The sequence below is a fragment of the Pistacia vera genome, unplaced genomic scaffold (genome assembly GCF_008641045.1).
Source record: "Pistacia vera cultivar Batoury unplaced genomic scaffold, PisVer_v2 Contig760, whole genome shotgun sequence".
Lineage (NCBI taxonomy): Eukaryota > Viridiplantae > Streptophyta > Magnoliopsida > Sapindales > Anacardiaceae > Pistacia > Pistacia vera.
In genome coordinates, this window is record NW_022196624.1 from 435,075 (window position 1) to 458,895 (window position 23,821).

The window sequence follows — 23,821 nt, forward strand, 5'->3', positions numbered from 1 at the left end:
CATAATACATGGTTGTATTTTGGAAGTCAAGATGGTGTACTTGCCTAAGTATTTAAAATCACTATCACTTTGTTATTAATTATTATATTAAGACAAAATGAGAGAAATTCCAGCTGATGAGATATCCCTTACTTTTTTTTAAAAGAAATTATTGCTTTACTATTTTCATCTGCATGCACAAATTTAAATATATTATTTTTGGGGAATTTAAAAGGTCAATTTGTATAAAATCTAGATGGTTGAAAGAATTTGTTATAATCTCATCTGTATTGAACAAGTGGTGCCTCTCGATTGAAATGGAAATTATGAAATGCCTAATTTTACATGAGAAATATTGAATTTATTTTTTGTAATAAAAAGACCGTTCGTCAAAAATTAATATTATTTTCGAATATATGGATTTTCAAATGAATAGTATATTATTTTGGAATAAATAAATTTACTCAGATTTAAGGTTGAGTTGAGTTTATGGAAGAAGTTCTGTAGATTGGCTTTTAGCCGCCCTCGACCATTTTGGATTGGATTATGGTTCTGCAATTTTGTTCTTACCCACCCAGGATCAAAGTATTTCTCGAGAGTATGCAAAACCGGAGCATAAATATAACTGACAGAAACTAATTTATTTGAAATCATTATCAATTTACTTCTGGCAAGATTTTATGGCTGTTAATAGTTTAATATTACAGACAATATAGATACAATCTAATGAACTTGTGGTTTTTGTCAAGTGAAGAGTAAGAGTTGTATCAACACAAATAAAATAGTGGGTAGCATGAAGTTATAATACTAAAATTATGCCATTCCATCCAGACATTGAATTACAAATTTGGATACTTAATGATATGGAAGAAGAAACAAGAAAAATAGCAGATTATCCGTCAGTGAATGATATAAGTAAGAACCAAAGCAAGCAGCATTAGAACGTAAGCAATTCCCTGATCAATTGCTACCCCTGCCAAACCAAAATTCAATTCATTCTACATAAAATGAAGATTTAAATAAATCCCAATTGCAAAAAGAGGAGAGAAAAAGAAAACAAACCATCACTTGTAGGTGCAGGTGCCGGTGAAAGGTTCTGAGCATTGCTCATACCTACTCCTAATACTACGAGTGTGGAGATGATGATGCCCATTCCAATGAACTGCAATTTTAACGTATCCATCTCAATAAATTTTCACCCTGAGACTTCTCTTCCTGACTGGACAATTTATTGGCCTTTTGGGCTTAAAAGAAGGCCACTCTGGCTCACAAATGCTCTACTGTAGCTTTGAGCCGTTCATAATGACACGTGGACAACCAGTAACGGATGCACGTTCATAGTTAACGTAATATTGAGCTGTGGACAGTAGACACGGTCCAACCAATGATGGGCATTTTTTTTTTTTCTTTTTTTTTTTTGAGTTTTGAGTTGAGTTGGATAGGCTTTGCGGTTTTCAATTTTGAAGAGTTGTTGGACGGTGAATTCAGATTTCAGAGAATTTGGGAACAATACTACATGACATGCTACCACGATTTTACGGCATTATTTGGATACAAAAAAGTTGTTTAGTTACTCTTTGTCTTCTTGATAATCCTTAGTTTTTATCACTCACTTTTGAAATACGAATCTAAATATTGTTAAATATCTGTGAGATCTTACGTAACACATAATACAATGAGCTCTCCGTCCGCACTTTAAAACAACTGGAGTTGTTTAAAAACCAGAGTTTGATAAGCACCATCAGTTTCCATCACGTTTTATGTCCTTATCTTCATTATAAAACAAGCTTTTAAAAACCTTAAAGAAGCCCAAGAAATGTATGAATTCTTTGACCTGAAGCATAAAGAAGATTGTTAATTTGCTAGAGTTGGCTCATCATTTTACACATTCAACAAATTTGCCGGATACCAAGAAGGGTATATCACAAACGCGTAGCTTCTGACGAAATCTCCATTTACTGTATCAAAGACTGATGAGCGAATCGAACCATAAACTGAGGCTGAAAAAAAAATCAACTCAATACCTGTTCTTTCTACAGCACACATGACTCAAGTTAATTTGAATGAGAACAGTTTATTCAGCATACGGCTGGCTATGTATAATTATTTCACACATCCTTGAACAACACATCTGCGTGCAAAGTATGTAATATGGAGTTGACAGGCTTTACACGTATTAGTCATTGCGAGTGTCTACTGATGAATCATCGAGTTCCACCCCAAAGGGAAGATAAGTCATACTAAGGAGTACCTTCCAGCTTATCGACTGAGCTGAGTGGAACAACTGGTGATGTCTCCAAATAGTCAAAATCATCAGTTATTCCTACCTGCAATTAGATTTAAAGAGCAAGATCTCAGTAATAATAGAAACCTGTCAAACAAAGGAAACTGGACTAGATACTGAAGGGAAGATGAAGGGAGTGCAAACATACCTCTCTGTACAGGTGTTCAAGCTGCTCTTTAGCCTGAGGAAAGTTATTTGAACACCACTGTCGCAGAGTGAAGATGTTGTCTGTAGAGTTGTTTGCTCAAAATTATTAGAATCACATAGAATGACATTACAGTTCAACTGGAACTAGATCAAAGAGAGGGGGTTGTGAAAATGTGTAAAAGGTAAAACCTGTCCATCTGTTTGCTGCTGCATGAGCGACTTCAGTTGCATTTTCTGCAAATGTCAAATCCAACTACTCAGTTCTGAAACGTGTAAAATCAAGCACTGCTACTTTCCAGAGAAGAATGTTTCAGACAGAATACTAACTCATTGCCTCAAAGGCAGCTGGATCATTGTCTGCATATTGTCCCATCTCGTCCTGAAAAAGTAACTAGGGAGATTACTACACACTTGAACCAACCATTATATCTCTCAATGCATACATAGGATCTGGATGAAACACAACCTTCAACTCATTATGCTTCAGTTCGATGTCTTTCAGCTCCTTTACAGCCTCCTCTCTTTCATCCTGGACCAAGTTTGAAAAACAGACATCAAAGAAGAAAGTAATTGTGCTTATTTAATAAAATTCGGATAAAGCTTCCATAAGAATTGAAGTTTGATATACTTACAGATTCTTCTCGGCCCTTCTTTAATGCATCACACTGATCAACGAGTTCTCCAAATCGCTTTTTACTGCTTTGCAGATCAGATTCAAGTTTTCGATAGACATTCCTTAACTGTTAAATAATTACATAAAAATTAAATGGTTTCGTGTCAAATGATTTTTCTTTTTAAATATAGAAGAAGAAAACTACATGAAATTCATGCTAAAATATAAGGCATTTGAACATTACCTGATTACCAGCACAGCTAGGTAGGCTCCAAAAGTATACCTGAAAATTTCCAAATTATTAGCATTATTAGGTGGCTGGACATATCTGTTATGTAATATTTATCTATGTAGCTCATAAATTTATGAGAAATGCTAACAATATTCGCTTACTCACTCTCCCATATCCCTCTTGACATATTTACAAAAGACAAATTTGCTACTTTATTATATTATATTACCAACTTACCACTATTTTTTGTAATTTGTATGTATTATTAAAAGGAGTGAGAGAGTAAAAAAGAGAATCTTGCTAGTGCTCCTTGAAACTTCAAATACTCACAGAAGTCCCAATCTTGTCCTTTGAAACAAGATCATCATCTACTAAACTTTGGACAACATCTTTCACTGACTGGGTAATCACACCTTTCTTGGGACCCAACTTCTCAAGTTCCTTCAGCTGAAATAGAAGACTTATGCTTTAATACCAATGCTTGGATTCATGCCATTCAAACCTTCAGCTAAATGTTGTGCTCCAAATTAGTAGAGCATTAAATGATGAGGAATAACCCTCCATTATTGTTGTTCAAATTGCAAAACTAAAGAAATTTGGACAGGGATTGAGAAATATATAAATAAGTATATCTCTTTTGTTTCATACTCCAAATGGCACTTGGCCTTTTGGCAGAGAAAATGTTTGCTACAATATCACAACTGATACGATAGGAAGGAGCAAACAGAAAATTTTCTAAGAAAGTTTGAGTGAAGAATCATCAACAAACCACGCAGGAAGTTCCACAAATGTAACAATAGCTTGTATATTGACTAAAATTAATCATAAAAGCACAAGTTGAAAACACTGAGTATTTCTGACATGTAACCTTCATTGCAAGAAGTAGAGAAGTTAATAATTCAAAGTTGCATCTAAACTCAAAGAACTAAATCCTGCAAACCAATATATGCCTTGCTTAATGCTTGAAGGAATGGAAGTTAAATAGATAAAGCTCTAGCAAGCAACCAAAAGTTTACTAAAATCTATGTGGCTAAGATACTGCACAGTAACTCTGGAAGCATGAAAGTACTCTTCATGCATGTACTTCATCATTGACAGGTGAATTATGGTAAGGGTGGTAGCATATATCATTCTTTCGTATCACCTCAACTTGTAAAATAAACAGGGGTTGAGAATGAAATGATAATATTAAAAACTATGAAAACAACACATTAAAACCTTGTTTAGGTTCTCAAGAGGGCACATGCTATCCTCAGCATATCCTTATCCCAAGCTGCCAAACTAAGACCCTCGAGCCATACCATAATCCTTGAATCCTAGATACAAGGATATAGAACACTTCTAAGAACAGAATCTCACTTGTTCAAAACCACGAAAGTCTCAAGAATCTAATTCCTGTCGCATTTCGGCGCAAAAAAATCCATGGAGTTATTGAACAACATGCATCCATTCCTTCACAAAATTGACACATCGCTATCTTTCAGTGGCAAGGATTATACCATCCCTTATCCATCTCTTCGCAACATTGATGCATGGCCCCTCAGTTATTTCTTTTTATATCACCCCCCAGACAAAAATCCTTAGCTCATCACCGCCATCTATGTTAGGTCACTTGAACAAAGTGGAATAGAAGTTGCATAAAAGAAGCTAACATGATGGAAACAATACTATAAGTATTAGAAATGCAAACCCAAAAAGGAAATTGGAACCATAAAGTGTACTCACCAGAAAGAAGTTTTGAGACTCGTAAAATATTTCAAGAATCTTTCCACGCTTCTCTTCTAATGAAAGACCTCGTTTCTTAGACTGCAACACATTTCAAAAAGTGAAAAAGTAAACTTGCACAGGCACACCATCTTGTTCAAACTATTAGTTCGAAGGAATAGATGACATGAGATAGACCGAAGCTACTAAAAAAAATACAATAATAGATCTACATTCTTGAACTTCAATTTTCATAAATACAGAATTTATTTTCTTGTGAAAGGTAATTAATCCCAGAACAGCAACTGTTTTTTTTTTTTTTTTTTTTTTTTTAAATATAAAAACTGCAGATATTAACAAAATATTCAAAGATTTTCTTCAGTCATCTGGTCTACGTTACCAAACAACTGCATTCAAAATTCCACGATCCCTCTGTAGGGCGACTGAGAAAATGGTGTGGAAATAAGTTTCTCATCTCCGTCAATGCGTTTTTCGGCTTCTTAAAGAATTAAAAAATAAAAAATAAAAAAAAGTCCGTATATCAACCAAATCAAGTGACATCAGATATTAAAAATTACCAGATTCAAATTTCTAATTATCTTTCCTTTCATATATTTTCTCAGCGGTCAAAGATGTCCCAGGGTTCATAAGTGATAGTTTTAAAGAAAATCATATAATCGTACAAGGTGTGATTAATCAAATTACACAAGTAATCACAATTTAGTAAAAAGGATCGATTCTTAAAGAAAGTTTTATTAAAAAAAATTGGAGAAAACAGCCTAAGCATGATTAAAATCTAAGAAAATTAAGAGTTCAGAGGGATTAATTTACCATCGGGACGATTCCACTTGAAGCTAAACTGTCTCTCCCAAAACTCAAAATAAAAAATAAAGCTGAAATGTGTGAGAAGGGTCCAGATGATAATTAATAAATATTCAGGTTTTGGGCGGGAAATAAGTGTTGCATTTGACTATTAAATTACTCAAATGCCCTTTTATGTTTACGTGTACATTGCTCAAGTAGCGGCAGCGCGGCTTGAAAGGAACCAGTCCACACAAGGAAATTCAGCCTATCCTGCGGCAGGAATCCACTGGATCTTTTATTCATGATTACTTATGTGTTTCCATAGTATCTAATTCAAGAGCCGTGAAATTCCTATATGTTATCAAGCATTGGAGTTGTAATAATACAATTAAGAACAAATAAAAGAAACAATTTTTATATTAGCAGAAATTTACAAGGCAACAAACTGTCTGGCTCTGTTCCCACGGCTCATACAGAAAGATCAAGGAATGGATTACTTACACTGAGGTATTTCTCCCATGTGAAATTAACCCTTAATTTATCCAAAATTTCATATCAAGGCCATTGTTTATTTTCCTTGATTGGTGGTGCCTAGTGTTGGGTAGGAAATGGAAATGCTTTAAATTCTGAATATGATATATGTGAAAAATATGCTAATTGATTACATTCATCTAATTTCTTTCTCGTTCCAGTTATCTCATCAGCATTGGTCCTTCCAGTTGGGTTGATTAATCTATGGAACCTCAAGCTACAAAGTAAAAGAAAGTCAGGTTCTTTTCTTATATGCAATCTTCGGTTAGTGTAAAATTGAGCTACAGAAGCAGAATGAACAAACAAAACCGGTTGTTTAGTTAGGCTGAGGTTTTAAACATTCACTAGTTCCAAACTGTTATTAGCAACGGAGGTTTTGGGAGTGTGTAGTGTGTACCAGGGGCACGAGAAATTTTGAAAATGGCACACAAGTTGCCATCAACATTCTCTCTGTCTCATCATCTCAGAGGCCTAAGGAATTCCAAAATTTGGATGACATTTTTAGTAACAGTTAAATACAATGATCTTAAAAGAAACAGTGCAGGTAGAATTCCCTTTATCAAGAGTACTAAAAAGCTTTTAATGAATACTTTGTTGATGTTCAGGCTCAACTTTGATGAGGGCTCACCATAAGAACTAGGCCTTCTTCACTGAATATTGTGATGTTGGTAATAATATGGCACTTATCCATGACTAAATGGTTAATGGTTATCTAAAGGACTATCTCTTTGCCATGCCATTCGTCTACACACTGTTAAATGGGTGATATGGATATGATAAACATGAACGTGTCAAGAACTATTACCTGATAATTTACGGTTACATGTTTACATACTTAGAGTAGAGAAGGTAAATAAGACTTCACATAGTAATTGATGCCAATGGTCTTTTCCTTAATATTTCAATGCTTAAATTTAGAACATGATATTTGCTTTTATTTTGTACTAACGATAGATCTCTGCTTGCAGCACTAGAGTCTTTGCATCATGGATAAAGCCACCAATAATGCACACATTCTGTTGGGTCAAAATTTGGATGCTAAAATTGTAGATTTTGGCCTTTCCAAGGCCCATGGGCACAACAGCATATCATAATCCAGAGTACGCTCTTCCATGTTTCAATTAATTAGTAATTGCATACTCTTATCAGTAGATTGCATTTTAATTAAACTAGAAAGTTGAATATGAATAGTGATTTCTATAGTTTGGGATTGTTCTGTTGGAGCAAATCACAAGCCGACCTGCAATCATAAAAAGTGAAGACCAGATTCAAATAAATTCAGTGGATGAGTCCGTTGCTTGAAAGAAATGATAGATATTAAGAAGTGTTGTTATCATAGGTTTTTGGATAATTGGGTATCCGGTCAGTTTATGCATACTTTAACTAATCCAAGGTCTATTGTATATCCACAAATCTAAAAGATCAGTTATTGTGTAAGTGTCCTCAAGATTTGAACCTAAAAATAAAAAAATAATCAACTCAAGGTTTGAAATATTGGTACGCAACTTCCCCAATGATATGCATTTAGATTAAAAATACAGTAGTAGTAGTAAAATAAACGAATTCATTCAATGAATATGTTGATTTTTAGAATCTATGGACTTGTGAGACTGTTGTTTTTCTATTATTATCATAAAGAGAAAAGGATAATACATATGAAGATATAATAAACAATGTTCTTTCTTGATGACTTGATCAACATCAACTTAGATAATTGAGGCTCAAGGATCCAAAGAGATCTTGAGTCAACACATATATAAACATAATGGATTGTTCTTCTCCTTTTGAGGAGGTTTGTCCCTTGTAGGTTGGATTTAAAATCACAAAAGTTCACTTTTCTTTGTTTGTGTCTGCCATAAATGACGCTAGGTGCATGCATTCATATATAATAATTAGCAGGTCCGACTTCAAGTTCAAGGCAGCTAATTTTTTGATTTTGTTGATGATGGCGTTCAGACTAGTTTGTGCGTACTCAACTAATCTTTTGAAGCTCTAAAGTGACGTCAGATAAATCTTCATAACACCCTATTAGCAATTCAAGTGATCGAATTAAAATTTTTTGAATAATATACTAAAATCCTAATTGATTACTGGCCACCCGATAGTGTTCAAGACACCTATTCACCTGCTAATTTATATTATAAATCTGATGTTGAGAGTCAAAACAGGATAATAATTATGTGCCCTACTAATTCAAGTGTTAATCTATAATTAAAGTGGTTTTCGTAGAAGTATATGATCTATTTTGATTACGCAACACTCTATTGAAAAAAAAAAAACCTGCAGCTAGCTGCAGACACCAGGCCTTTACTCCATTAATCTCTATTTTTTTGACTTATTCGTCAAATAAAAAACTAGAAAATTCATTCTAGCTGCTTTAGAGACAAGACTGAAACAGAACTTCAAGGAGATTTACGTTAACCCTAGTCAAATCCTTCAAGTTACAAAATACACCAGCATATATATATATATAAACACGTACATTTATGTATACCGTGCGTGAGACGATTTGAAAAAGGGCGATCTTTAAACAAAATCCAGGGAATTCTTTCTCTCTTTCATATTGATTTTCTGAAGATCTGCAAACAGCAGGAAAGTTCCAGGAAGCTGCAGAAAACTAGGGTATTAATAAATTCACATGGACATTCAAGTCTTGAGCATTGATCAAGACCATGCACGTTATATATAATAGGTACAGGAAACTTTGCATATATATATATATATAAAAGAAAAAGCAAGCTAAAGCATTCTGGGGATTTTTCAAGTAAGATTACCTATAAAAAGAGACATCGATGACTAATTTTCACCAAAGTCTAAAACAACTGAACTCTCAAATTCTACATCGAAAAAGCTAACCCCACATGGCCTTTTGACGAATCACACTTGAGATTTAGTTCAAACTTCAATCTGACCATTCCACACCTTTAATAAAAACTTGTCGCGTTTATTAGTCAGAACTTTGAAATAGGGGATTTATATAACTCTAGAAACGAGGCTATTCATTATAGTCCCTGTGGTTTCAGTTTAGTACCGTTTAAGGATAATGGTTTCAAACACTACAGTTTTGGTCCTTCTCAATTCAATATACAAGTAAAATCTCTCTATAGTCATAATAGTGTGATCAACTAATTTATTACCATAAAGAGATTATAATTTAATAGATATATAGTTATAAAAATTATTGTTTTAATTTTATAATTCATGTTTTAGTAGTATATAATAAGATTTCAATTCGTTATTGTAGTAGTCATTGCTACAAGCTATATAAGAAGAGAAAAAAAATAATTTTGAGGATGATGGTATAGAAATACAAAAAAATTTATGCTAAGAAGCTATAAATATTTTAGCTTCAACAAGAAGTTGTCCATGCTAACAAATTATTATATACCCGCAAGTTAAAAGATGTAGTAACAACTATAAAGCATAAATCATTATTGCAAACAATTTTAAATAAAAAATTTATTTTATCTTATACCTTTAATAAAACATAACATATATTTTTTTACAAAATATACAGATAGTTATTATTATGTGCAAGCAACTTTCTTAAGACGAGATTTAAAAAAATTATAATTTATTACAATGCGAAAATTATTTTTAGTTATAACAATCTTGAGTTGGGACTAGAATTTTTTTTGATTATCTAGAGGTTATTCCTATATAAGGTATCATTATAGTGAAGTTTTACTATACTATTGTTTTAGTCATTAAACTCAATAAAATATTAGTTGGTTGTTAAATTTATAATGAAATGACAAATAAAAGTCTTAGATATATGTCTATAATAAAATTTGAAACAATTGTCCTTAAAGTAAGTACAGTGAAACCACAAGGACTAAAAAGAATTAAGTAAAGTTTGATAAAGATATAAGAAATGTAAAAGACAGCCGCCGGGCAAATGGTTAGTGGACACATAATTATTGTTTGAATGTTTTAAAATCTAAAGTTTTGATGATCCATGAAGACGACACTGTTGAAAGTCGTTTCGATTATAATTATTTGTGTACTTATGTGAAAATTGACAATGATTTGTGTGTTATATAATGCATCTATGAAAATTCTTATATTTTGAATATTTTGGCACTCGCTCCTTGACAACAAAAACATGCCAAACAAGATGATAATACTTTTTTTTTTAATCCATTTTTTCAACATAAAATATAAAGTTTCCATTAAATCTGAAAGGATTTGTCGTACTCGTAACCACATTGACGTATGGGTGTAATTGGTGATGGCGTAACAAGGGCATTAGTGGGATGAAATTAAGTGGTACTGATAAGTCTCCACATACAGGCAATATCTTCGGTTAATTGTCAGAAGGAAGACGTTTTCTTAATCTTTGAATAGGCAACCCAGTATAAGTTTCGTGACCTCTGACCAGTCTGTATTCAAGACAAACAACATTTTTCTAACCACATGTTCCCACGTTCACCCATTCACGAGCATTTCACCCCTACTTTTATTCAAGAATAAGACAACCAATTAATTATAAAATAAGTACTACATAACAAATTAATTAAATAAGTTTTGAAGAAAAAAAATCTAAAATAACAAAATCATGAATCTATAATTTTGTTTTTCGTCTATTTTTACAATTGATGTGATAAATGATTATTAATAAAAAAAAAAATTATATATATATTAATGTAGTACATGCGCCAAAGGTTTCATTTGAGAATATATATATATATGGGTGTCCTTAGATGAAGAAAAGAGCTTCTGTGTATAGAAATAACCTCACCGTCTAAGAAGTAACCACAGAGATGATGGAACTTACAATTTCTTTATCTATTTTTATTTACTACTTTATTTTATTTCCAATGCGCCTAAAAAAAAGGAAAAAAGTGTGGTCGAGAAGATTATGGTAGCAAAAGTCATTAGAATTTTCATCCTATAAATTGGAGGAATCTGTTTTGTTATTAATAGATTAGAAAAGGGGAAATGAATAACTGAAAGAAAGGAAATGACCGGTTTGTCCCGCCTCAATTAATCTCTAATGCTCATTGAACACCTTACAAACTCAACATTTCAAGTAAGCAACAAATGTATGTGATAAGTGACCCCAAAATGGTCCGAACCCAAGAAGTCAATGAAGAGAACAAACACGCTTGAGTGGCATGCCAATAACATTCACATTATTGAAAATTTGAATGAATATCATCAGGCTACACATTCAACAAGGCCTCATAATATATGCATCTATTTTAAGAATAACCAATTATAATTATACTTAGATAAATAATTATTTCTACTTATATAAGTCCTAATTTCATTCGATTTACACATTGAACAATTTATATTTACAACCATAACAAAAACCATAAGGTAAAATAAACACTACTTATAATATTGTGCATTAGTGCTTTAATTAGTAAAATGTTAGATGGCTAAACTTCTAGATTAAGGGATAATTACCTAAATCTTGAGCAACTTCATGACTAGTTGGAGTCTGAAAACCAAACTCATTTAGAAATTGATAAGAGGAATCGAAGCCAAAGTTGAGTAGATTAATTCCTAATTCTTCAACATTTCCATTGGCAGACCACGAGACGGCAGAAATATTGCTTTCTGAAATAGAAAGACTTGAAGCTTCTTGAACTGATGACATGGAACTGTAATCAGAAACCTGCATGTGCCCTGGAAAAGGAACTTGACTAATCCCTTGATGCTGAAGCTCAACATGTTGCTGTTGCCAAGTCGTGTCAATCACATATGGCAATGTAGAGGAACTTGCATTTGCATAATAAAAGGGTTCATCTTTGGGAATTGAGGCAGAAATTTGTGTGGAATTGTTAGGGATTATATTATTGTTGGCTGCTAAAAGCTTTTTCTTCAACTTGGTATTCCAGTAGTTTTTTATATCATTGTCTGTTCTTCCTGGTAGTCGGGAAGCTATAACCGACCACCTTAAAATTCAGAAACAAAAGTATTTATTAAGAAAGGAAGTAATAAGAAAGCACAAACAAACAATAAATTTAAGTTAACTAATGACTTGCCTGCTTCCTATGGTGCTGTAAAGAGTGCATATGGCGTTGTCTTCCTCGTCGGTAAACCCACCATGCTTAATATCTGGTCTCAAATAATTCAGCCACCGTAGACGACAACTCTTCCCACAGCGCCTAAGCCCTGGAATTAACATCAAAAACTATTTAATTTGATTCAAAGGATAGAAAAAAGGAAAGATTTTGCATTATTATTTAAAATAAAATACCTGCTTTACGGGGCAAAGCAATCCAGTTGCCACCAGTGCCATGTTTCTCAAGGAAATTCTTAAGGATGGCATCTTCTTCAGGAGACCATGGACCTCTTTTCACGTTAGCTTTGTCACAACACGGAGCTCTTCCCATCCTCAGTATCTCTGTGTTGATAAGTTGCTTAATTGTGCTGAACTATTAAACTAGTACAATAGAAGGAGAAGAGAAGTAAATATATAGTTGGGATTGTGTTATCACGGATAAAGAACATTTCAGAATTGACTTCGTCTTGACTCAAGATATAAAAACGATTTTCTTAATGGTTTCTTGTTACTTAAGACAGAGAGCCCAGTCAACGAGAGAATGTGGAGAGCACGGAGATTTCATGCCGCCTGATCTGAGGTACTATAACTGCAATTGGCAATGGTACCTCTAGCTCGTGCTAGTTTTCTCTGCAATTTACAGCGGACCTAGAATCTTGATTATTAGTATGATAGGTATCAGACATATGATCCGATATGGATCTCTAATTATACGTATTAGAGAGTGTATCATAAACATTTTAATATATTAATATGTATCATATAATATTATACATATTAATTCGTATCCTTAAAAATATCGATACGATTTTATTAATTTGGGTCAAAAGCTTAAAAAAATTTTGGGTTGGGTCTAGGTCACCCAACCCGGTTCACTAAAACCTGTCTAAATATACCTATTTTATATAGAAAAAGTGAAAAGGAATATGTATTGTCTATTTTGCATAATAATAATGATACAAATGAAGATATAGATATTGACAGTGATCTTAGAAATAATATTAATGATCTAGAGAAAATGATATAGATTCTTAATTTTGTGATTAATTTTGATTACGTAATATCATAATTTAAAGCTAATAATATCGTAAAACTTTTTAATTAATCTTTGAAATGATATTAATTTTTAGAAATTTTTTATTATTTTATTTATTATTTTGAAAATGATCTATCCTACTATACATACGCGACATACAATTTGAAAAATTAGGTTGTTTATACAGGATATATTACGCAATTGACAACCATCGGCCAGTAATTGAAGTTTAACGCGTTTTCTTGTTGACCTGTTTCAATAACGCATGCTTTGGTTATTGTGAAACTAATTGACTATTCAGCGTGGTTGATTTTTAAATCGTTCATTTTGGCGAAACTTCGTTTACAGCTTCCTGGACATTTACTTTTTCTAGTTACCGGTTGGAGAATGCCATGACGATCCCTATCATTTTATTTGACAAACTGGAACTGGAAACAATCAAATATAAACATTCAAACATATCAGAGTCAAGAAAAAATTATTAGTAAGTGCTCATTTTCTTAATCAAAATTAAATTAGTGGAAAAAAAGAAAGTCACGATCCTTCCATAGTAATTAAAACACTTAAAAATAGGTTAAATTTTTCCAATTTGAGACATTAATTTTTTTTTTTTTATTGGCCGATGATGTTCGAGTCAGTGTACGCGCATCTTAACACCCACAAGACCCTGAAGTTAACGATCGAGACTTGACAGACCTGGATCTTGAAGTTAACGAACGAGTATACCTTTAATAGTTATCTCTATTAACAATCAAAATAACTCAAACTTAAGATATCTTAAATAATGCATTCAAGAGTTTTTATTACACAAGTGGGCCGATATTAAAAAATTGGTTTGTTGCTCAAGTTCTGTTTTCAGAATACAGTTCGGAATCCCATCATGTCACACAACCCAACATCGTCTTCTCATGGCCCAATAGACACCAGCCCATATATCATAGGCATGGTTCAGGGTAGTTGGAGATAGAGTTCAATGAATTTTATATTCTCTTCTTTCATAATATAAAGAACAAATGTCTTTCAAGTAATTTTAAATTAAAAAAGTATATATTATTCTATGACAAGGTTTAAATAACACAACTTTTTTATAACATTCATTAAATAATTATACATTCAGTCATATTACATAACTAATAGGATGTATTTATAAATAAAACATGACCACAGACCAAATAGAAAATTGTTAATAAATACAACATTGTAAATAAAGCAAACTTCTAAATAGACTGTGATTGATTAATCATATATGGAAAAGCGAATAAGTGAAGAAAAAATAAATATGCTCACAAATTATCTATTTATGTGCAATGACCCAATAGTGAACCAAATAGGGAGAATTAAAGAGAAACAAAAACTCTATGGTAGCTAGTGTCACGACCTTATTCCGCAATGTCGTGACAAAAGCAATAGGTGTGGTGACAGGGGCGGATTCAGCCCCCTTGAGGGCCTACCCTCAAATTTGAAAAACAAATTTATTAATATGTAGACCATAAAAAATTGTTAATTAACATATATACCTAGGCTTACCTTCAGATTTTTAAAAAATCAGAACTATTGTACATATCATTTTTTAAAAATAAGAACTATTATACATACTGTATATCTAGGTCTATAAAAAAACTTATATATATATATATATATTCCAAGCCCACATCATATTAAAAGTTTAAAACTCTCTCCAGTGTTTTTTTATATGGCTTTACCTGTTTTTTATGATTTTATCCTCAAATTCTTTACTCTCTCTTTCTCTTTCTCATGTTATTCGCTCTTAAAATTTTTGAAGACTGAAATTGTTAAATTTTCAATACTCAAGGTGTCATAATTTGCTCCGTTTTCTATTTTATCGATTTTAGATATGTGTATTTTTCATTTCAATTTAGTTTATTTAAGGATTGAATCATTTTTTTTTTCTTTTTGAGGTTGTTTATTCTAATTTGAGAGAAAAAAATATTAATATTGTGAGTTTATTTTGTATTTTCTATCTAATAATGAATCTGCTTTCTCAAATTAAAACTTTAACTATATTTTAAAGGACATTATTCTTCATCCTTCACCCACCACTTTTCTACATTTTAAACGTCACCGTTCAGTTGTTCAAAATTATTAAAGAAATTTGAGTTACCATTTATGTTTATACTAAAAAAAAATTCCCTCTTTTATTAATTTATATTAAAAGTCAATTTAACGTTAACTTGATTTAAGTTTTTGTTAACTTTAGCTTAATTAGGCTAGATTTGATCAACGCTGTAGAAATTTATATTATAATCTTTGAAAGCCAAAAATAAAAATATTAAAAGAAGGTTTTGTTCAAGGTTTACTCAACATTTTTACTCAAAATTTTGCTTTCATAGATTTATTCAAGTGAGAAAATATTGTGTTATTGTATATTCTTTTTTCTCAGGTTTTTAATATTATATTTTTTTTGTTTTTATTAAGGTTTGGTGATTTTTTAAAGTTTTCACTAGTTATTTGGCAAATGATGGCGGAGCCACGAAGGCCCCTTTTGGACAAAAATCTTGGATCCGCCACTAGTGGTGAGCATATAAGGTTGAGGGGTTTCGTAAAACATACGTATGGGATGTGACAACTAAGACGTCCGGTGTGTTTCCTCTTGGCACATTGGCAATGATTCATAAAACTCTTTAGGGGGGAGGTGCTCTATGAAAGGGGAGCGCGAGAGCTATTCTTCATAGTCGATGATGAAGAAGGAATTAGGCCATCACTACACGAACTAGTTGGGAGTTGGAATCGCTTCCTTGATGAGTCCATGGTAGAACGAAACCAAGTAGACCTCAAGCCAATGAATGACATACGTGTAGGTTTACCCCTTCTCTAGTGAGACGCTGGGGTGTTACGCGGACCGCTTCACTTCGTTGCAACTCTTGGCCTGTGACAATAAGCATTAAATTAATTTTGTGTGGCTAACAACATTAAATTAATGTTACATTATTTTATGGCAGTGTTAGGTTTGCTACAAATATATACGAAATTCAACAAATTTAATTTGATCATTAATCAAATCGTTTTCTCAAATTAACATTTCATGATCAATAAGGGATTTATTTTTACGTTGCATGTCAAATTTTAAAAATATAATCAAACGGAGAACAGAGAAACATAGAAAGGAAGACCGATTATTCATAAGTCTAGCCAAAATATCAATTGAGAACATAATTGATAAATGCAAATTTCAGTTTCATAAACTAAAGCAGAGAAGTATTAAACGGGTAATGCAAAAGTCAAAACTCAACCAACTCCTTAATCCGTTGGCCGTTGAGATTTATTTAAAGTGAAATAAAGCCAAATCTGCTGAACAAAAGCCAACAGTGTGCACTAAATTAAAGCTAGAAGAAGAAGAAGAAGAACGCTTAAAGTTAAACAAATATTATATTATTAATGAAACCATTGGTGGACGAAAACGACTGCCTGCACTAAAGAGTTACTTAATTTGACGGTAACCTAATGTGCCGGGTAATCACACTACATTTCGCTTATTTCAATGAGATATTGTCATTCACAAATTCCACATCACCTTTTCTTTTCACCTCCGTTTCAATCAAATGGGCCACTGCTATTATTTTTTAGATTGGAGAGATCAGGTAAAGTTTATCTTTATCTCCCATCTTTCGGATTTTTGGTTGACATTATTAAGATGTTCATGGACCTTATTCATCACCTACCTTAGCTAAATTCTAATTAAATATGATAACCTTTCCCCAGTCAAACCTGTCAAATTATGCGATTATATTTCTCTTAAATACACTAAAACCACTATTTATTATGTAACTATCTGCTGTGATTAATTGACAAATGATTTATAGAGTAAAGGCTTGTGGATCGAATAGTGGTGATCAATTGAATATTCGTAGTCAGAATTAACTGAAAATCAGCTAAGAATAGAAAACCTTAACTTTATGATGACCGACAATCAACGAAAAATCAGATATCAAAATGATGGAGATTTTGTAAAGAAAAGAGTTGAGGTTTAAATGGTGGTAATGGAGAGAATTTCAACTTTTGATATTAATGAAATATAAACTTTGGGTGAGGAAATGTTATTTTGAAACTTTTTAGGTGAAAAAGTTTCACTAAGGCAAACTTTGGGAGGAAAAAGACGTTTACTTGAACGAAATTTATCTGGAGACTCGTTTAAAATGAAATAAACACCCAAAGGGTCTAGTCTTATCACGCCGGGGAAGAAGATGACATGCAATCTCTTCCAAATCTTTGAAATTTCCATAAACATTAAGTCAATCTTTAGATATCAATCTATCTGCAATCGACATAGTCTAATTATAGTCAAAAGTAAGTTACAAAATTACAGAGGTTAATTTAATTTTAGGTGAATGGCTGCTCGATTTTCAACGACATAATCAATTTTTTTACGTTGGTTGTCTCATATTTTAACAGTGGTCTTTCACCTTATTCAAATTGTATAAACTTATTGAAAGATGTTGGTGTCGTTTTAATACATTAGATGGGGGAAGAAGACAGCCAAAATAGGATGAAAATGAAAAAAGAATACACAACCACCCTTGAAGTCAAGTTCTTTGTATTTATAGATGAATACAATGGAATGAGTTAGACAGCACATGATTTGTGCCTTAGATTTCTATCCTGTTGGTTAAAGCCTAAAGCAGCTAGCAATGTCGCTTTAAATGGCGGGTGGGGGAACTATTATACGAATACAACATAACCTTTTCATCTCTTACATATCAATAATGCTAAAAAGAAAGGAGATTTTCAATACAAAGACACGTTCATAACTTTGCACACTACTTGTCAGAGAATTCGAGATTCAAGAATATGGGGGGCCAGCCATGGCCATGAATTGAATCTGAGAATTAAAAAAAAAAAAAAAAAAAAAATATTGCATTTGCACTCAAATGGCGAACATGCAGTAGAAGACGCGGCCTCTCGATACGGCTGCGGAAAACTGCATCTACATGACCTCTCCTTTTTTAATGCTTTGTGTTTTCGTCCTTGCGTTTCGCTGATAGCTAGTCACTCTCTCACTATTTTGTCAATTATTATTTTTTCCAACCAAACCAAAATTTCTAAACCCAACTAATAAAAGCATATCTAATATGATTAATTTTTTTTTTTAATTGAAGTGTTTGGACTTTATACACACCCAAACTAATATCTTAAAATCCTAAAACTAATAAAAACTTCTATAACTATTCTTATTAACCATAAAGAAAGATTTTAATTCAAAACATCTTAAATAATATATTCAAAAGTTTTTATATAATTAATTAATAGTTATGAATTATTTAAACATTTCAATATTACTGAGTACCGTGACGTACAATTCCTGTGTTTGAAAAATTCACGTCATATAAGGAGTAACGAGAACGTTCATAAATGACTTGGCCGATGAGAGATGACCATTTTTTTTTCCAAGTCTTTTTGTTCTGAAAACAACAATAAAGCTATTTCTTTTATTTTTTCGGGGCAACACTAGATACTATTTAACTCGTCACTTATTGAAAAGCTTCCACTAACAACTGTGCAGCTGAGGATTGGAGAGGGAGACATAATATCATTGATAAATGCCTACTTAACCGCACTGCAGAGTTATATTGAATAACAATACCCCATGTCTAAATCCATCTTACCATCATAACATAATTAACATTGTCTTTCACTATCACCTCTACATCTGTGCACCTTTGGATAGTCTTTATGAAAATGAGATGGAGAATGATCCAACGGTGGAGGACCCGGTTGTCTTGTCCATCGTCAAAAGGGACGTAATTCAACCTTTCTTTGTAAACAGGGTGAAGACTTTTGAGTGCGCATGATGTTGCGAGTTGCGTGTTGCAAGGGTAAAATATTTTAATTATATCATCCCAAGTAAAGTTTGATAACGCGGACGGACGCTGTCAAACTTTACCCCCCCTTTGTCAGAGATATTTATTTACCCCGTCGACGGTGATGGCAACTAGAAACCGCACCGCCTTCTCTCTTCGTTTTGGGTCCAAGTGAAAGACTTTTCAAATATGAAGTAAAATCTTCTGTATTTACCCAGATTGTTGATTAACGATGAAATTAATTCCCCCGTCGACGGTGATGATTGACTAGAAACCGCACCGCCTTCTCTCTTCGTTTTGGTTCCAAGTAAAAGACTTTTCAAATGTTAAATAAAATCTGTATCTACCCAGATTCTCGATTAACGATGAAATTAATAAAAAGAAATAGAAAGAAGAAGGGTACATTCTATTAAAAATATACATTATATTGCATTGATCTGAAAAGGGAACAAGAGCATACGTAGTACTGAAGTTCTTACATTAACAATAATAAGATCAAAGCGAATTGATGATGATGATAATAATAATAATAATAATAATAATAATAGTAATTATTATAACAGCAATAAACAGCAGAAATCAAATAAAATAGGGAATCACCCATGTCCCCAACCTATACAAAAGACGATTTTTTTGGTTGTTCTTCAAATTAGTCTTCTGAACTCCCCAGAAAATTAAACCAAAATGAGATTCTAATCTTCAACCATAGCTTGATAATAATTCCTAATAATATTTACACGATCTTCAATTTGTTGCTTCCAAAATTTTACTCCATCGTTTTATTCCTCTCCTTCTTCTCCTTCAGATACTATTCACATCGAGAGGAAACAAAAAAGCCCATGAAATAAAAACCCAAAAAATCGATTCAGGAAAAAAAGCATGATCAAACCTTTCCAACCACGCCAGCCACTTCTCACAGGCTCAGTTCGCACCGTTCAACAAATCCGAAACCCAATCAACATCCGGAGCCCCATTAAACTGAGACGGGTCGCCCCGCTCCAGAGAATTCTCTTTGCTTAATTTCTCAAACATTCTTGCACGTAAATCCCTCCCTGACTCAACCCTTTCCATTACAGGCTCTTCCTCACTAATATTTTCAAACGGATCCAAGTAACGCATACCGGGGCGGGTCGGAGTGCCAGTTGGTGTTGAGGGAAGGCTAAAAAACCCGGGTCGGAGCATTGACCCACGTGGAGATCCGTACCCGGGAGAGCCACCCATATGAATATTCCATGAAGATGGCAAAGACTTCACCTTCCCCAACTGCAGATTCCTTAGAGAAGCCACCATCTCGCTGATTGAACTCGAACCTAGTGACCGACTCATAGATTGACTCATGGGCGACTCAGCAGTTGGACTCACAGGAGGAGAAATCGACTCTGGAGAAGACAAAAACGGCAGCGTCTTAGCACAGGAAGAAGTATCAACACTTCTCGGGCTCTGACGAGGTAAGATTCTAAGCTGCTCCGGTGTGTGGGCGAAGAAACACACCCGTCTCCTACAACCAGGTCCGTCCTTGCAAGGCTGAGTACGGTAACGGGCCGGATGGAGCCAGCACTCGAACACGCCATGAGCGAACTCACAAGAGTCGCCTTTCTTACAGCTTCCCTTACGGAACTCGGGGCATGCCGTACCCGAATAGTGATACTTTCTCGGGTCACGCCTACGTGCCTTCTCCCCTGGATGAGCGTACGGACATTCCGTCCAGTCATGAGACCTGCCACGTGCACACTTCCTTACCTTGAACTCGAACATGCGAAAATGGTCGCATGAGTAAGCGTCGACGGGAGAGTCGGAATCCAGACCCGAAATATCAGTATCCGAATCGAAATCCTGATCATTAGATGGCATATATGGTTGGAGAGCCGCTAAGGCTTCTTGGAGATAGTATGGGCAGTTAACATCAGGGCTGCCGTTTGCATTGCCGTTAAAGGAGTGAGGAGATATAATATCAGCCGTTGGATCTTCGTGGAGTGGAGGCCACGGAGGGACGTGGACCGTCGGATTCGGACGATGGCGCTCGCCGAGCATCATTTTCAGTTTGTTGCTTGGTTGTGGATGCCGTTGTTTCAGGGAACACTCTCAGGCTTTGCTTCTGTTTATAAACTGCCAAGTAGGGGAGTTTAACTATGGTTTAGTTAATTTTTAACCATGGTTATGCATTTATCTAGGAGCAGCCTTTTGTACTGCAGTTAAAAACTTGAATTATTGGGAAACGTTTGTTTTACAGGGCTGTTATGTAAGGGGCTAAGAAGGTTTGATTAGAATAATCCACATTGTTGTGGAGGAGAATTATCTCGCCGCGTGGCAGATAGTCATCTTAAGTTAACAAAACTATGACACTGCCTGTCATTCTTTAATTATCGGGTTGGAATATTTATTCTGGATACGCCCGTAGTGTTCCAAAGTCGGTGGAAAATAAGATGCGTAGGATAAAGATGAAAACAATGAGTTCAAAAAGACAAATTCTTTCTTTATTTCTGGCCAAAAAAGAAATTCGATCATTTAGGCAATTTTGTAAGTCTTTTATTGACATTTCATATTTGTAATTAATTATGTCCATTGTGACAAAAACGTATACCTTGTAACATTTGTTAAAGAACCTCTTTAACATCTAAAGTTTAAACATGTAATTATTTTATTTAATCACTCTTTCAACCATTTATGTTTATACTTGTAATTGTAAATAAAAATGATTTGGTGAGACATGTATCACATCTCCTAGTGGAACCCTTTGATATTATCTTATATCAAACTATTTTATTATTATAATGTTTCTGACGAATATATATGTAGTGGACAATATTTAAAGTAGATTTAACATTGTGATTATAAACAATTTTATGTATTTTTGGAAATTAAAAGATTCTTGGAAATCACTTTTAGAAATATATGATAACTTATTTGTATAAATTATCTTTAGATTATTGAGTAGTTCGATAGAGACTCTTTGATATATTATTCAAAAGATCTTGAGTTTGATATTTTCTGATTGTTAATAGGAGTAGTCACTAAAGATCTTACAGGATCCCGAAGAATTAGTTGAAGTACACGTAAACTAATCCGAACATCCCACTCATAAAAAATAAAAATAAATAAATAATTTATGTATATTAGTTTGTTGGATATGTTCATTATACTAAAAGGAATAATTTCATTTTCATTATTTATAAATTTCCAATAGATTATTCTTAGGTCACATCTAATTTCCTTTCATTTTACAACTCGATAATAAGTTTTGTCTTTTCCATTGTCTCACCATGTGTGCCAAATTATGCTTTCACTAACAGGGTGTGTAAAAAATAAAATGATATCTGATACTGTTGTCTAGATATAGTTGATGATTATGATGTAGAAATATTCTTTGCCCGATCAATAGACAGAATAATTTAGAAAACTTGTAAAATAATTCATGCCCTTTTAAAGCTGAATTGTGGTTTATGAAGAAACCTCATACTCAATAGTATTAATTACCTCTTTCTTAATTTGTTAAATTTTTACTCTAATCATAAATTCGTTTTCAGTGTAATTAACGGTGCAAATATGGTGGATGAGATCAGGACCCACCTAATAAATGCCGTTAATTCTCTAATTACCTTGACACTGCTACATTTTTTGATTCTCCCAGAGGGTGGTATCACGGAATTTAGTTTTATTGGCCATCTTCTAGGGATCAGTTCCTCTAATATCTTATAACAAGAAAAATAGACCGATAAGCCTTCTCATTAACTATTTTCCACCAAAAATTGGTTAGCTTATAATTGGTTATATGGGATTGTTGAGTAGAAAAAATCTATTATAAATTAATTAATTAATTATGAATTGTTACGTGAAAGGAAGTTAATAAGAACCATTTATCAGTGTAGTATTATTCACATCTTATTTTCACGACAACTTCAGATATTATTCAATTTGTTACTGTATATTAAGGATAAATATCTTGGTGTATAAAAAAACTCCCATAAAGTACTATTAAACCCTCTAAAATATAGCAATAAGCCCTCTGAAGTATACAAAATCTCAATAAATATATATAAAAAAACTTAACTTGTTAAAACTTTAACATATCTAAATGACTAAATAAAGTATATTTATTTATAAAATGACACATATATTATTAGAACCTTTATATACAATTAAATCTCAATAAATTGATATTTTTTGGACCATGAAAATTTATTGATTAATCAATATATTTTTTAGTCATACAAATTAATAAATTATAAATTTATTGAGACATTTCTGATTTTCTTTTTCCAAAACATCAAACTTCATGCATGTAATGTCATTGCTACATTATACAGTGGCTTCTCATCTCAAAGATGTAAAGAAATCAATAATCAAACCTTTGGAACTTAATGCAACAATCACATCGCATAATTTTCTCTTGCAACACGAGAACACTAGGCAGAGCTTCTTAATGCACTAAGAAACATTAGAGATGAGGTTCAAGAAAACATCAATTTCAATAGGAAACAAGTAATATTACAGTTATATTTTACAAAAAGTCTCGTAATTGAGTTATATATATATATTGTTATTGTTATTGTTATTGTTATTGTTATTATTAATTTACCACATCGGTCCCAAGTTGGGATCGGCAAAAAATATTATTTAATTAAGGTTATTAATTTATCGAGTATAAGTTCATCAAGGTTT

General features: G+C 33.0%; 4 protein-coding genes across 4 annotated transcripts; all 4 read right to left on the minus strand.

The window, feature by feature from the left end:
- Positions 1 to 826: 826 nt before the first annotated feature.
- LOC116116070 (arabinogalactan protein 41-like) lies at positions 827 to 1,166 on the minus strand. The gene is made up of 2 exons (XM_031402169.1): positions 1,042 to 1,166; positions 827 to 952 (listed from the first exon to the last, which is right to left on the minus strand). The coding sequence occupies exons 1-2, from the start codon at positions 1,160 to 1,162 to the stop codon at positions 879 to 881; spliced, it is 195 nt and encodes a 64-aa protein (XP_031258029.1). The 5' UTR covers positions 1,163 to 1,166; the 3' UTR covers positions 827 to 878.
- A 327-nt stretch (positions 1,167 to 1,493) lies between these two features.
- On the minus strand, positions 1,494 to 5,900 carry LOC116116101 (meiotic nuclear division protein 1 homolog). The gene is made up of 10 exons (XM_031402210.1): positions 5,791 to 5,900; positions 4,981 to 5,061; positions 3,586 to 3,702; positions 3,268 to 3,306; positions 3,043 to 3,150; positions 2,877 to 2,939; positions 2,738 to 2,789; positions 2,600 to 2,644; positions 2,412 to 2,491; positions 1,494 to 2,306 (listed from the first exon to the last, which is right to left on the minus strand). The coding sequence occupies exons 1-10, from the start codon at positions 5,791 to 5,793 to the stop codon at positions 2,220 to 2,222; spliced, it is 675 nt and encodes a 224-aa protein (XP_031258070.1). The 5' UTR covers positions 5,794 to 5,900; the 3' UTR covers positions 1,494 to 2,219.
- A 5,785-nt stretch (positions 5,901 to 11,685) lies between these two features.
- On the minus strand, positions 11,686 to 12,683 carry LOC116116107 (transcription factor RAX2-like). The gene is made up of 3 exons (XM_031402215.1): positions 12,506 to 12,683; positions 12,291 to 12,420; positions 11,686 to 12,200 (listed from the first exon to the last, which is right to left on the minus strand). Exons 1-3 carry the CDS (start codon positions 12,639 to 12,641, stop codon positions 11,690 to 11,692), a joined length of 777 nt encoding a protein of 258 aa, XP_031258075.1. The 5' UTR covers positions 12,642 to 12,683; the 3' UTR covers positions 11,686 to 11,689.
- Positions 12,684 to 19,790: 7,107 nt separating this feature from the next.
- On the minus strand, positions 19,791 to 21,245 carry LOC116116087 (zinc finger CCCH domain-containing protein 20-like). Its single transcript, XM_031402195.1, has one exon. The coding sequence runs from the start codon at positions 21,194 to 21,196 to the stop codon at positions 20,084 to 20,086; it is 1,113 nt and encodes a 370-aa protein (XP_031258055.1). The 5' UTR covers positions 21,197 to 21,245; the 3' UTR covers positions 19,791 to 20,083.
- Between the last annotated feature and the right edge of the window lie 2,576 nt (positions 21,246 to 23,821).